Genomic DNA, 13,454 nt, shown 5'->3' with positions numbered 1-13,454 from the left:
CGATTCGATTGATGGATTTTTAAATTGTAATTAGTGAAAATATTTGGAAGAAAATATAATTTTCGAATAATTTGATACTTAATAGGTGAAGGATATTTTTTGTTCTTTTTTGTTTTTTGTAATTTTCTTTTTTGTGAAAAAAATAATAATTTAATATGTAGATTAAATGTATTTTTATTTTTGCTTTTGTAATTTAGAAATGATTGATGAATAGAAAAAATTGATTTGACATTTGACATCCTAAAAAATACTACTAAAAATATTAAATTACCTTCATTAGATTTAAAAATTCATTTAGGATGTATTATGCATGATTTATTGGGTTATGAGGGTACAAAGTGCTATAAGTTTTTTACAAGGGTGCAAAGTGGAACTAAGCCTTCTCTCACTATATATATTTTTATTTTTCTTTTTTCAAGGCATTTGTCATTTTTTTTTGTCAAATGGGGATTCGAGTTTTTTTCCGGTAGGTCAACCGCCGGTATCTGGGCTCGATTTTTTTTTCGAAAACTTTTTTTTTTCTGAAATATTTTTTTCCAACAGCTCAGTCGCCCTTGACTGCCGGTTTCCGACGTTAACTTTTTTATTTTATTTTAACTTCAAAAAAACTCATTAAAATTACTATTTTGCCCTGCAATATTACAAACAATAATATTGCAGTAAAATAGAGTAATATTAATGTCTCGGATAGTATATAAGTAGGACACACAATTGAGCCGGGCCTACCCGAACCCCGATAGCTCGGCCCAATTTTATTTAAGTCGAGATCCGATTAATTGTGAGCCGAACCAAGTTTGAGCTGTTTCATTAAACCCATTGAACTATGGGCCAAGTTTGAGCTTATCATGGCTCAACCGGATTAAATTAATAAATATACATAAATAAACTATGGGCCGAGTTTGAGCCGAGTCCGATTAATTGTGAGTCGGGCCGAGTTAGGAGAACATTTTGAATTGCTTCTATTTATTTTATTGTATGTTTTTTTTCATTTTGAACTCGGATGCATTTTTTTCATATACTCCCTTTATTCCACAATAACTGTCTCTTTTTAAAATTATTGTTGTTCCATATTATCTGTCACTTTACATTTCCAATACTGCATTAATTGGATAATTATCAATTTTACACTTATTAGCTATCTCCAAAACTCTCTCACATTAATTATTGGCAAGGGCATTTTAATATAAGAACATATATTTTTCTAAAATAAAACAACATTTATTGAGATCCTTAATCCTTGTGCACAAGCTAAAAATGACAATTATAAAGGAACGGGAGAGTAATTAATTAAGGATTAAATATTTGCAACATTAAATTTCTTGTTTTAATGAACAAACTATACTTTTTTTTATCTTTTTTTTAGTTTTAATAAATATTTTAGATTTTTCTCTTAGCCTGCGAATTTTTTTTTGTTTTTTCTAACATGCCCGACTATAAAGTTGTAAAATATATAATTTATTTATTGCCCGATATAAGCCCGATATAAACAAAAACCCTTAGCATATAGGCTTGAGCCCCGATGATATTTGAGCTTGAGCCTATAATAATGAGGTCCGATGGTATTTGAGCTTGAGCCTATAATAATGAGGTCCGATGGTATATGAGCTTGAGCCGACCCAGACTCGGCTTGCACATGGCCCGATTGCCACCTTTAAATATTAGTAATATTATTGTATGAGACATTAATATTAATGTATTAATTAATTTTATCGTCTTGGTACAATATTGCTGTCTCCGACCGTAAATATTATTGTCTCATGCGGTAATATTACTGTTTGGGGGAGTAATATTAGAATATTACTGTTTGGGACAATAATATTACTGTAATAACTTTATTGTTAACATAGTTATTTCGAGAGAGAAAAAAAAAAGTTTCAAAAAAAAAAATCAACGTCGGAGACTTGTGGTCAACGCCGAAATCTAGCCAGAAAAAAAATATTTTCTAAAAAATATTTTTTTTTTTCAAAAAATTATGAAAGTGGGAGGTCAATGTGATATATTTGTTCAAATTTGGAGTCAATCTACAATATTGATGAAGTTTGAGATTAATGGATGAAATTGATGAAAATTATATGATATGGGGTATTATAGACAAAAAACGGGATAAGCTATTTACGAAACTGTTTTTTTGTCTGGACTCTGGACCTATGTGCATTTGTCCTTATAAATACTTACGCACCTGCTTTCTAATATGCAAGATTAAATTAAAGGAAAAACTAGCTAACATTCTCTCAAAAATATTTTATATAGCTAACAGTTTGTCCTAATATTTTAAATTCACTAAAAGTCCCATGGACAACTTGGACTAAGAATAGGTAGCTTAGTGAAAATAGACAATTAAGTTGAAGAGTTTTAGATTAAAATAGACAATTTAAGCTGAAAATGGACAGCTTAATTGGAGAGTTTGGCCTGAAAAAAGAGGACTAAAAATGAAAATATCATTTTCTAGTGACGTAGTTGGCGTTATAGTAGTTAAACTCGTGAGATACCGCGATATGTATTGCGAGATGGTACGGGCCCAATCTAAATGATACAACTCATAATATGTATCGTATGTGGATATATATCGGTAAATATCGCGAGATATCGTACGTCTCACCATATCATGATATGATACAATATTTACGATATTAGTTAAACTATTAAATAAAATAAAAAATAAAACAAAAAAAGAAGAAAACATAATATTCACATAATCAGGGTCTGAAAAATGGATTTTAATATTATTTAATACTTTTCTTTTTTACAAAGGGGGTCACTATAACAAATCCCAACTTTTGCTTACTTGAATACTACCAAGTTTAAAACCAAAATTGAGTACATATTTATAAGTTATTTTCTTACTTTAATACCAAAATAAAAAGAAAATTACAAAAACACCCTTTCATACAAAATATCAGTTTTATCAATTTTTTTTGAAATTACCTATTTTAAAACCAAAAAAAAAAAAAAAAAAAAAAACCATTTTTCTTTCAAATTCCCTCCACCGTTTCTTCTCCTCTCCACCGTCGTTCACCGCCGCTCCAACCCTCGCCGCCGCCGCCGCTGAAACCTCCATTGTTATCAAGCCGCCGCCGCCTTTGCTGTACAAATAATAGTTGTTTTCGATTTTTTTTTCTTTAATATTTATTTAGGATTTGATTGTTTTAGGTAGGAATGATCGTTAATTAGTAATGGATGCATCTAATTTCAGTCGATTTGAGCATTGATTTAAGATTCGTGGGTCGGTTCTTCGTTCAAAATAATCGACCTGTATATGTCGATTTGTTCAGAATTTTCGACAGATTGATGTCGAAAATTCTGAAAAAAAAAACGACATGTAGTTGTCGATTATTTTGAACGAAGAAATTAATGTTTGGTAATTCGACAGAACACTGTCGAATGCTTTCTGTGTAATTTTTTTTTTTTTTTTTTTATTTATTAATTTTTTTTTTCCTATTTTTTTTTTCTTTTGTTTATATTATGTATATTTATTTTTATTTGTGTGTTATTTTGCAGTGGAAGAACCACGTGAACCTTGTAGACCTCCGACTGTCTCGAACCGTAAGAAAATAAAGGAATTATCCGATAAGGGCAAGGGCAAGGCAATCACGACCAAGAAAAAGACCACGACCAAGAAGAAGTCTAGAGAGGGTTCTTCCTCAACAAATCCGGTGCCGGCTCTACCTTCGACCGTAGAAGTTGGTGATTCGAGCAACGAACCGGTCCGAGGTCCCGAGATACTGGAATTGTACACAAATTTTGATAAGCACATTGCTTATCATATTGTGAACGGAGGTGTGATTCAATTTTTTTTTTTTTTGATAATTTGAAATTTTTATTTTTTTTCTCCAAAAACACTTAGAATATATTTTTTATGTTACATTGCAATAGATTTGAGGTTAATTTCATAAAAAAAAAAAGCGAAATTGCAATTTATCAAATAAAAAATAAAAAATTGAAACAGAGTAAAATCGACGGCTAGCTATCGAATTTGGTCTTAAAATTCGACAGCTAGCTGTCGAAACCTTTCTGTTTCAATTTTTTTTTCTTTTTTTGATAATTTGAATTTTATTTTCCAAAAAAAATTAGAATATGTTTTGTATGTTACAATGCAATAGATTTGGGGTTAATTTCACAAAAAAAAAAAAAAAATTGCAATTTATCAAAAATAATAAAAAAAATTAAAAATAAAACACAACACTTTATAACATTGAAACTATCACCAGTAACTTTACATAGTTTTGTTCGGAGAACTATCACCATTCCAATTCTTTTACATACTTCACGAACCCATGCCAATAAAGCTTCTTTTGTTGGGAATTTTTCTGACGTGGTAAATGAATGGGTTCAATAGATCTACACAAAAGTGGAGAAAATATTAGACAAGTAAATTTGCAACAGGGAAAAAATTGACACCTAATTAAGTGTCGAATTTGTCCCCTACTTTCGACACTTAAGTGTCGAAAACATGGGAAAAAATCGACACTTAGGTGTCGAAAATATGGGGCAAATTCGACACTTAAGTGTCGAAAATAGGGGACGAATTCGACACTTAAGTGTCGAAAATAATAGCAAAATTCGACGGGTAACTGTCAATTATTATGTTGTTCGACACATACATGTTGAAAAATAAGCACATTTTCGACCTGTATGTGTCGAAAGTTGATGGCGAATTAAAAAAAAAAAAAATAATCAAAATCGATGTTTTAGCTCAAAAAATACATGAATACATACCTTAATGGGTTCTCCTTACTCGTAAACTACCATTATATTGTCATTTGACGCCATTTTGCAAGTTGTGTAAGGTTTCGATTTCTTTAGTTTTGAGGTTTTTTAGGAGGGTTTTTGTGGGAGGGAGAAGGAGGTTGAGAAGGTGAGGGGTTTGTGAGTGAGGAGGGAAATGGTTTTTGAGAGTTTTTGATTATTTGGTATTTAAGAAAAAAAAATAACATTTGTAATATTTTTTGGTTTTAATTTTCATTAAGGGTATTAAAGTAATTTACCATTAGTTATTTATTTTTTTATTTTTTTGGTATTCAAAGAAGCAAACGTTAGGATTTGTTATAGTGATTCCCTTTTACAAACATTAGGTCCAAGAAATTTAAACGCCAAGTTTGATATTATGAAAAAAGGGAAAGGCCAAAGTTGAAGTTGATGAAGTTGAAGAGATTGATAAACATGAGGATAAATACACTCGTTTGAAATTGGTGGATGAAAAAGATTTAAGTGAGATTGATCTTGAAGATTATGAGTGATAGGTTAGTTTTTTAGAAATTAGGAAAGGCGGCCGCTATATGCAAGCCCATTTTTTTATTAGTTCAAACCCACATAAAAAGATTTATTAGTTCAAATCCCTAAACTAATTTATTTTTATTACATCAAGACCAAAGAGGACGAATATACCCTTATCCACAAATAATACCTAAATACAAATAAACCCTATTTTTTATTTGTACAAGACCAAAAAATAAAAAAAACTCGAAAGAAATAAAAAAAAGAATATGGAAAAAGAATACGACAGCCGCACGACCACCGCAGAAGACCGCCGCACGACCACCGCATAAGACTGCCGCACGACCACCACTAGACCGCCGACGACGATCAGCAAGCCACCACCACCGCACCACCACCACCAAACCATCTCCACCGCACCATCACCATCACCCCACCACCACCAACAAGTCATTTTTACTACACTTTTGTTTGTCAATTCAAAAATATTAATCGAGCATCGATTCTTGATAAATATGCGTGGATGAACATTAATCTATGCTTACTTCTTGTTGGGTTGCAATGCGTTAGCCGATTTTGGAAAAAAATTTGAGATTGAAATTGATTTTTTTGTGTGTTTTCGTTGTTTTCCCAAATTGGTTTATCCAGACCGATTTTGTACACGAAAATCGGCATCACAATACCGATTTTTGTTAACAAAATCGGCGACACAACGCCGACTTCACAAGTCAAAATCGGCGTTGTAACGCCGATTTTTTTTTTATGATTTTTTTTAATTTGGTTTTGAATTTCATTAAGGGTAAATTAGTATTTTTATGTTGAAGGTCTTGAACTAATATATATCCGCCGCCATTAGGAAATCAAATTTTAATTTTGTTGATGTTATTTTATGAGCAATTATGACTTTTGTCATATTTTATTATGCAATACTGAGTAGTTTGAATTTAAAATATTATATTTTTACGTGCTTATAATAATTTTATTTTGTAGATATATTTATTTTATTAGTTGGTTAAAAATCTTACGATACGATACGATACACAAATGAAAACGATACATCGATATTTTCCGATTCGATAACCATGCATGATTGGCGTAAACTTGGGGGTCGGCTGTAAGGGACTAATTAGGGAGGGGATAAGTGGTGGAAACGTCATAATTTTAGAGTGGACGAGCTCCAGAAGAAGCCACTTTCGTGCTACTAGCTTACTAAGCCTCTTTCCCTCTATCTCTACGAAAAGTACAAGTCACTCCAGACGCTTTCTCATTACTCGCCCTCGAGCCCTGGGCCGGTCGGCCGGGTCTTTCCATGTTGTTCTGTTCCTGCCACGAGAAAGACGCGCGGAAGAGGTATGCCCAGCGCGCCGAGGATCCGTTGAGAGTTTGTCTCGGTGGGGAAAACATTACATATCGATATCACGTGACAAAATAAAATGGACACGCTACATCACATATACTTATACACATACAATATTAAATTAATAAATAAATAAATAATATACATATTAATAAGGGAAAATTTGGCAAAACCCCCTGATTACACAAGTGGCATTACAATGAGCCCAATTCTATTTTACATTTTTAAGATAAATCCAAAATATTTTTTACTAATTAAAACCACCTAATTATCACCATTGTACCCCTAATTAAAGAATAATGTATATTTAATTTTAATATTAAAAGATATATAATATCTTTTCTAATTAAGGGATGCTAATAATTAGGGAATTAGTTATCCGTTTTAATGACATCCTCTCTCTCTCTATTTGTTGAAAATTTGTGCAGCCGGTGGGTGTTATCATTTTAAGAAGACTATATATATATATATATATATATATATATATATATATATATATATATTAATCTGTCGTTTGTATTTGCTCAGATGTATGAACATGTTTGGTTTACTTTAACGTTATAATGTTGTTTATCCGAGCAAGAAAGCGAATTTGTAATCATACAGAGTGGTTTCCACGTTTACATAGCTGTTATACATAGTGGTTTTCATGTTACATAATTATTATACACAGAGTGGTTTTCAATGAACATACAGTGAATTACACTAATTTAACAGTGGTTTACACTAATGTAATAGTGGATTACGTTAATATTAATGTGGATTATGCTTATTTTATAGTAAATTTTTACTTTAATTTCATATTGATTTTCGATAAATTTAGTGGTTTTCGATGAGTATGTAGTGGATTTCAATTTATTTTAAATATAAACTATTTAAAAAACTTAAGAAAGAAAAAATAATTTTTGTTTTAAATTGTAAAAAAAAGAAACTATTAAAAAATTAAAAAAATTGGGAAAGCATAAAATAAAATTAACGTTGTGATAGGAGAGATAATAGGGGATGGTGTGAGATGGGGGAGAGAATAGGGGGATTTTATCTACCAAAAATGGATTGATTTTTTCGCAATAATATAATATAGTAATTTTCAATAATAGTAAATAGGGCATTTTGGATAATTAGAGTTAATTGGATTTATAACAAATATCAATTAAAAAATATGGATTTATCAAGAAGTCAAAATTCAATGAGGGGTGTTTGTCAAATAGCCCCTATTAATAAACTCCCACATTTGACGGGGAATCATAAATGATTCATATTTAGATTAGTAGATATGATCATATACATATGTCTGTTGAAAGAGTACAGTTAAACCTCTATAAATTAATACAGTTAGGACCACCAAAATTTCATTAATTTAGCGAAATATTAATTTATCGATAAATTAATAATTATTAATTTATACATTAATTAATAACTTATTAATTTATGATACTAATTTTATTATTATTTTCAATACATATTTTTTTTTTAATTTTTTTTTTACGTATATATTATTCATTGTACGGTTAGTTTAATGCACTATAGAGCCCCTTTCACGAACGGAAGCTCTTAAAACGACTTTATGTTGAGTTATGAGAAAACTATACCGAAAGTTCTAACCATATTAAGAAAAGTGAGGGACGAGATTGATGGTAATGTGAACTTCAACAATAAACAAGCGACAATTAATTAAATTGTATTAAGCCTTCATAGATCTCACCAGTGTTCTAAAAATCGGCCGAGGCGGCCGATTAATCGGTCGCCGAGGCGGAGGCGGTCCAAAACCTTTACGATTTTAGTGTAAAGGTTTGAAAAATCGGTTTTTTGCCTGTGAGGCGGTCCGAGGCGGTCCGAGGCGGTCTGAGGCGGTCCGAGGCGGTCAAATCGGCAAAAAATCGGTCAAAAGTTGGTTTTTTCTTTTTTTTTTTATAAATCAAAATAAAAGTTGGGATTTTAATAAAAAAAAAAAGGAGTTTATGCTTTATTTTGTTTAGGTTAATTATTATTTTTAAAGAACTAATGATGTATGCCAAGAATGTATGTAAATTCAAAAAAAATTGCCTTTTTATTTATATTTTATAAGGATATTTATGTATTATGATCTTATTATTATTAAACTTTTATTATGTTATTAGAATATATATACATGATGGAGATATAACTATGTTTAAATATTTTTTATCTATGTTTTGAGTGTTTATAAATAATAACTACAAATATATTATATTAAATTTTAAAAACCGATTTATTTCCGATTTATCACCGATTAATCACCGCCGCACCGATTAATCGTGAGTCGGTGCCTGACCGACTCGGACCTGATTACCGCTTTTTACAACCTTGGATCTCACTACAAAAAAATGTACTTTTTGTGACAATTTATTGTGACGAAAGTAAAATTCGTCACATCAATAACAAGTTTATATGACGAAATCAGATGTCGTCTCATAAAGTAATGTTTTATGAGACAAAATTGTTTTCGTCACATTAAGTTCGTCTTATGTGACAACATTATAAATTCGTCTTGAAAAGAAATGTCTGACTCATTCCAACGATTGGTGCACCCGTTTTAGTGATAACATTTAGCTGTTTTATGACAAAGTAATTTCGTCACATTCATTTTTATTGTGACAAAATTACTTTTGTCACAAAACCAAATAATTTATAATTAAATATAAATTTAATTATAAATCTTTTGTCATTTAGCAATTCAATGTTAATTTTCTCATCTACAGTATTATTTTGCATCCGTCTGTTGTTATTTTTCTCTCGCCATTTTCCTTCCACTCCCTCTCTCGTTTCGCTTGTCGCCTCCGCCACCTCCGCCAGCGTTTCGCATGTCGCCTCCGCCACCACCGCCAGCCTTCCGCCGCCTCCGTCACCACTAGCCTCTCAATCGATTCAAGTAAGGTAATTTTGTTGTTAATCTCTAACTCTAGCCTCTCTACCTCTGCTCATCTGTCATTTTTTTTCTCTCCCAATCTGCAATCGAATGTTAGGATTTTGGTTAGAAGTGAGTAAACTGGAGTTTTTGAGCCTCTACATCTACACCGCTGTCATTTTTCTTCTCTCTAATTCTGAAATCTAATGTTAAGGTTTTGGCTAAAAGTTTGTAAACTAGGTTTTTTTCCTCAAAATTAAAGTAAGGATATCTAATTAAATTTTCAAAATTCATTGAAGAATTCTTCGGTGTTTGAATCTAAATTAGGTTTTCTGAATCAGAATTATGGAGTTTTCTGGTATGGTGCTTCAATGGAAGTGTAATAATGAAGCCCTAAAGGAAGAAATGAAGAGTGAAACGAGCATAGATAAAAATTGAAGTGCATAGATGGAATCCCCTTGCTCTTGTTTACTATTAATTAATTCTATTTAGCCCAAATACTTTTGTGTTCTCCTTTGTTGGTTCATCTGCTTCGCTGGTGTTCGTTGAAATCGGCATTGGCTTTACTGACTGTCTCTAAGTTATTGTATGAATATACTTATGGTTTATTTATATGAATTTTTGGTTTTTTTGATTGACTAATTAAGATGATCCGAGGATTAAAAAGCGCAAAAGCAAGGAAGATGACGAAAAACACAAATCTCACAAAAAATTCCAAGCGCCATTGAGAAAGGTATTTTCCAATACCTGAATTCCATTTAAATTGGGGTTAATATGATATTTGTTAAAACCTTGGCATACAAACTGTACGAAGATAAAGAAGAAAGAACAGAGGGTGTAGGCTAAAGAAGAAAGAACAAAGGGGGTAGGCGAAATGTTAACCGTTAATACACTGTTTCTCTTATTCAAATTCCAAGGTAATGATTTTTCATTTGCAGTCTGTTGAATTTCAATTTGGTTTTCTTCTTTGTGGTAGATAATTTGATAAAGATTAGGCAATTTCTATCCTTAATTTACAGCTTCAGATTGATGGGTGTATCTGTAATTTTCATTACATTTGAAATAAGAAATATGAGATTACGATTGATTGATTGAACAGGTTATCACAAGTGAGAGACAATTTGCAGATGTGTTTGTGCCTTGTCGATTTCCCAAAGGAAGATGCTTCTCTCTTAAGATGGGATTCACTACACACCAACTTCTGCAAAGGTACTCTCTTTCAGACTCTGAATGTAAGACAATTGATTGTTGTCTGTTAGATGAGTCGAGTCGAAATCGATGTAAATATCGAGTCGTTTTTTCCGTAACTAATGTTGATTGTTAACGTCAACTGTGAAAATATGTGATATCTCCGCATTGATTAGTTACCGATGCTTTCTCTAATGCAGGAGTACTGCAAATGCAGGTGTATGGGTTGTCCTCGTATCAGGTGCAAAAACGAGCGACGATTATGCAATTAATTGCTAGATAATATTCTATGTTCTTTTTGGAACTAATGACTCCTTTGGATTGTGTTGTTACACCAGGTGTCGATGGCTTCGAAGTTTCTTCTTCTTCTTCGGTTGAAGAGTTCAGTTTTACAGCCACATCTTCTAACAAAGACGACAAACTAAAGGTAGTGAATACTGTAATAGTTTCCGGAACCAAAACACAAGAAATATATGATAAAGTTTTCGCCAAAATGTAGAAATAATTTTTTTTTTCTTTTCCCTAATGTAGAATATACCTTCTTGCAGATACCGAAAGAGATTCTTTTGGAAATTCTAGGCCCGTCGAAAGTGTACCACCAAGTTATTAAGAAAGTGATAAACATTGCAATTGCTAAATATGTAGCTAAGGTATATATACTGCTGCCTTTACTTGACTACATATTCAACGAATGGGGTTATTTTATATAATTATAATTTTCTTGAAATTGCAGGAAGGTTTGAAAGTTGGTAAAGAATTACAAATCTTTAAATGGAATTCAGGTCTTGGATTGTTGTAAAGTTTCCGACTTGTTTGGCAATTTTAAATTGAAGGAGACTTGGTCTATATTAGCTTGGCATTCAACGTGGATTTGTGTTTGTTCTAAATTATCTCACATTTTGCTTAGGAAACTTAAGTAACTGTGCTAATAAGTATATTTTTGGATTAGGATATTCTGCTCCATATTAAATTATTTTTTATTTCCATTACTTGTTATGGTGGCCTTGAAATTTTAACCAATTCGAATTTCTTGCTTCAGATAACAAGTTGAGTGGGAAACGTAAAGACAAAAGCCTCAAGCATGATAATTCTTCAATTGTGAGTTTCTTGCTAAACTCTATATGCCGCGAAAAGTGTTTGTGCATGTCAGCGGGTGATGAATTGATTATATTTCAATCTGAATCGCCTCTGTAACACCAAAATTCATTTTAACTAACACAAAATTTTAGATAATAGTTTTAATTAACGTCGTCTCTGGTTCTTTTTGTAGGAAGAACAACACTATGGGATTTCTTCTCTGCTACAAAATCAAAATCACTTATGGTGGTGTTGTTAGGGGCATGCACCTTGGTTCCTTTCTAAGATTTAACTTACTATGCATAAAATTAGTGTGTAAGTATAGTTGCCTAATTATTGATTTTCCCTTTGCAGAATAACAAGCAAGGAATGAGCCTTTAGCGGATGGATTGAGTAGAACCAATCACTTTCTTAGTCAAGGTTTCTCTTCATTGTACGGTTTGTATGGATTTCAGATTTCTTAATACTTTTCGTATTCATTATACAATATACTAATTATTGATCAATATGATAAAGTTGCTATACGCGTATCTTTGGTTGTGTAGACTTGTATCCTTATTACTGCAGCTTGATTCCGTTTAAGTTCATATTGCTTGAAAGGAAAAGTTTCCGTGCAAAGGTGCATCTTTGTCTTCAGGTATTAGTACTACAGCTTGATTGCTTTAAGTTCATGCATGTTAGTATTTGCATATTCCGCTCAATAATTTCCATGGTGAAAAGTTAGAATTCATTAAATTTCAGAACCCTCTAAGGTACTTGTTCAGTTATTTAACGTCACAAATCTTTAATTTTCAGGTTTTTAAAGAATTAAGAAGTTAGACAATTTTTCGAGAACTCCCGTTTCATCATTTGAAGCAATGGTTGGAAATAGAATTTCTACATTTTACTTATCCATTGAAGTGCAAAGAAGATTGTGAGGAGGAAGGATATCGCTCCACTAAAGGAAGGACTTTGTATTTTATATATTATGTAGTTTATATTTTAATGTAAGTTTCAATTTAATTTGTATGTGAAATGGTACGATATATTGCAATACAATTTTATTTTCGAAATCGTTGTTTAGTTTTTTGTAATTGTATTATTAGTTTCTTTAATTTAAATGGTAATAATATGAATAATATAAATAGTATATAACAAATTATATGTTTACAATAAAATTTTGAAAAATAACTTTTTGTGACGAAATAATTGTCCCAATAGATATTGTGTCTTCTGCGACAAAATAAGTTGTCACAAGAAGTAAGTGAACAGATTACTTCTTGTGACGACAACTGTTTTAGTGACGAACAAATTTGGTTTATGCGACGAACACTTCGTCGCAACAATACAACTTTCTGTGACGAAATTTGCTTTTGTCACAAAATTTGGTGACGAAAACTTCGGTTTGTCATATAACACCTTTCGCGACGGGGCCTACGCGACGACCACTGTGACGAAATATATTGTCACCTAATTTTTTTTTGCGACAATATATTGAGTTTTTGCGACGAATTCTTGCGTCACATAAAATAGTTTTTTTTGTAGTGTCTATAAAATATGTGTTGTACCATGTAATTTAAGAATTATTTTTATGCATTATTAATTTATATATTATATGGGGCTTCTTAACATTTTTGAATGTGTATTATCTTATAAATTTAACGAATTATTAATTTAGCACGTTGTCCCCGAGTCGGGACCGGGAAAATTTATTATTTAAGCGAGGTTATTAATTTATCGGATATTAATTTATCGAGGTTCTACTGTATATACATT

At 31.5% G+C, this 13,454-nt stretch overlaps 1 protein-coding gene across 1 annotated transcript; it reads left to right on the top strand.

The window, feature by feature from the left end:
* The first annotated feature begins 1,556 nt into the window (after positions 1–1,556).
* LOC105960335 (uncharacterized) lies at positions 1,557–12,751 on the top strand. Its single transcript, XM_088827205.1, has 12 exons — positions 1,557–1,596; positions 3,499–3,730; positions 9,289–9,458; positions 10,082–10,167; positions 10,534–10,643; positions 10,823–10,863; positions 10,961–11,049; positions 11,171–11,272; positions 11,356–11,404; positions 11,662–11,720; positions 11,893–12,336; positions 12,495–12,751. The coding sequence occupies exons 1-11, from the start codon at positions 1,557–1,559 to the stop codon at positions 11,956–11,958; spliced, it is 1,044 nt and encodes a 347-aa protein (XP_088683331.1). The 3' UTR covers positions 11,959–12,336; positions 12,495–12,751.
* The last annotated feature ends 703 nt before the right edge of the window (positions 12,752–13,454 follow it).

The sequence above is a fragment of the Erythranthe guttata genome, chromosome 12 (assembly GCF_056151865.1).
Source record: "Erythranthe guttata isolate IM_541 chromosome 12, IM_541, whole genome shotgun sequence".
Lineage (NCBI taxonomy): Eukaryota > Viridiplantae > Streptophyta > Magnoliopsida > Lamiales > Phrymaceae > Erythranthe > Erythranthe guttata.
Note: the sequence above shows the minus strand (reverse complement) of the source record. Positions and strands in the feature narration are given on the sequence as shown.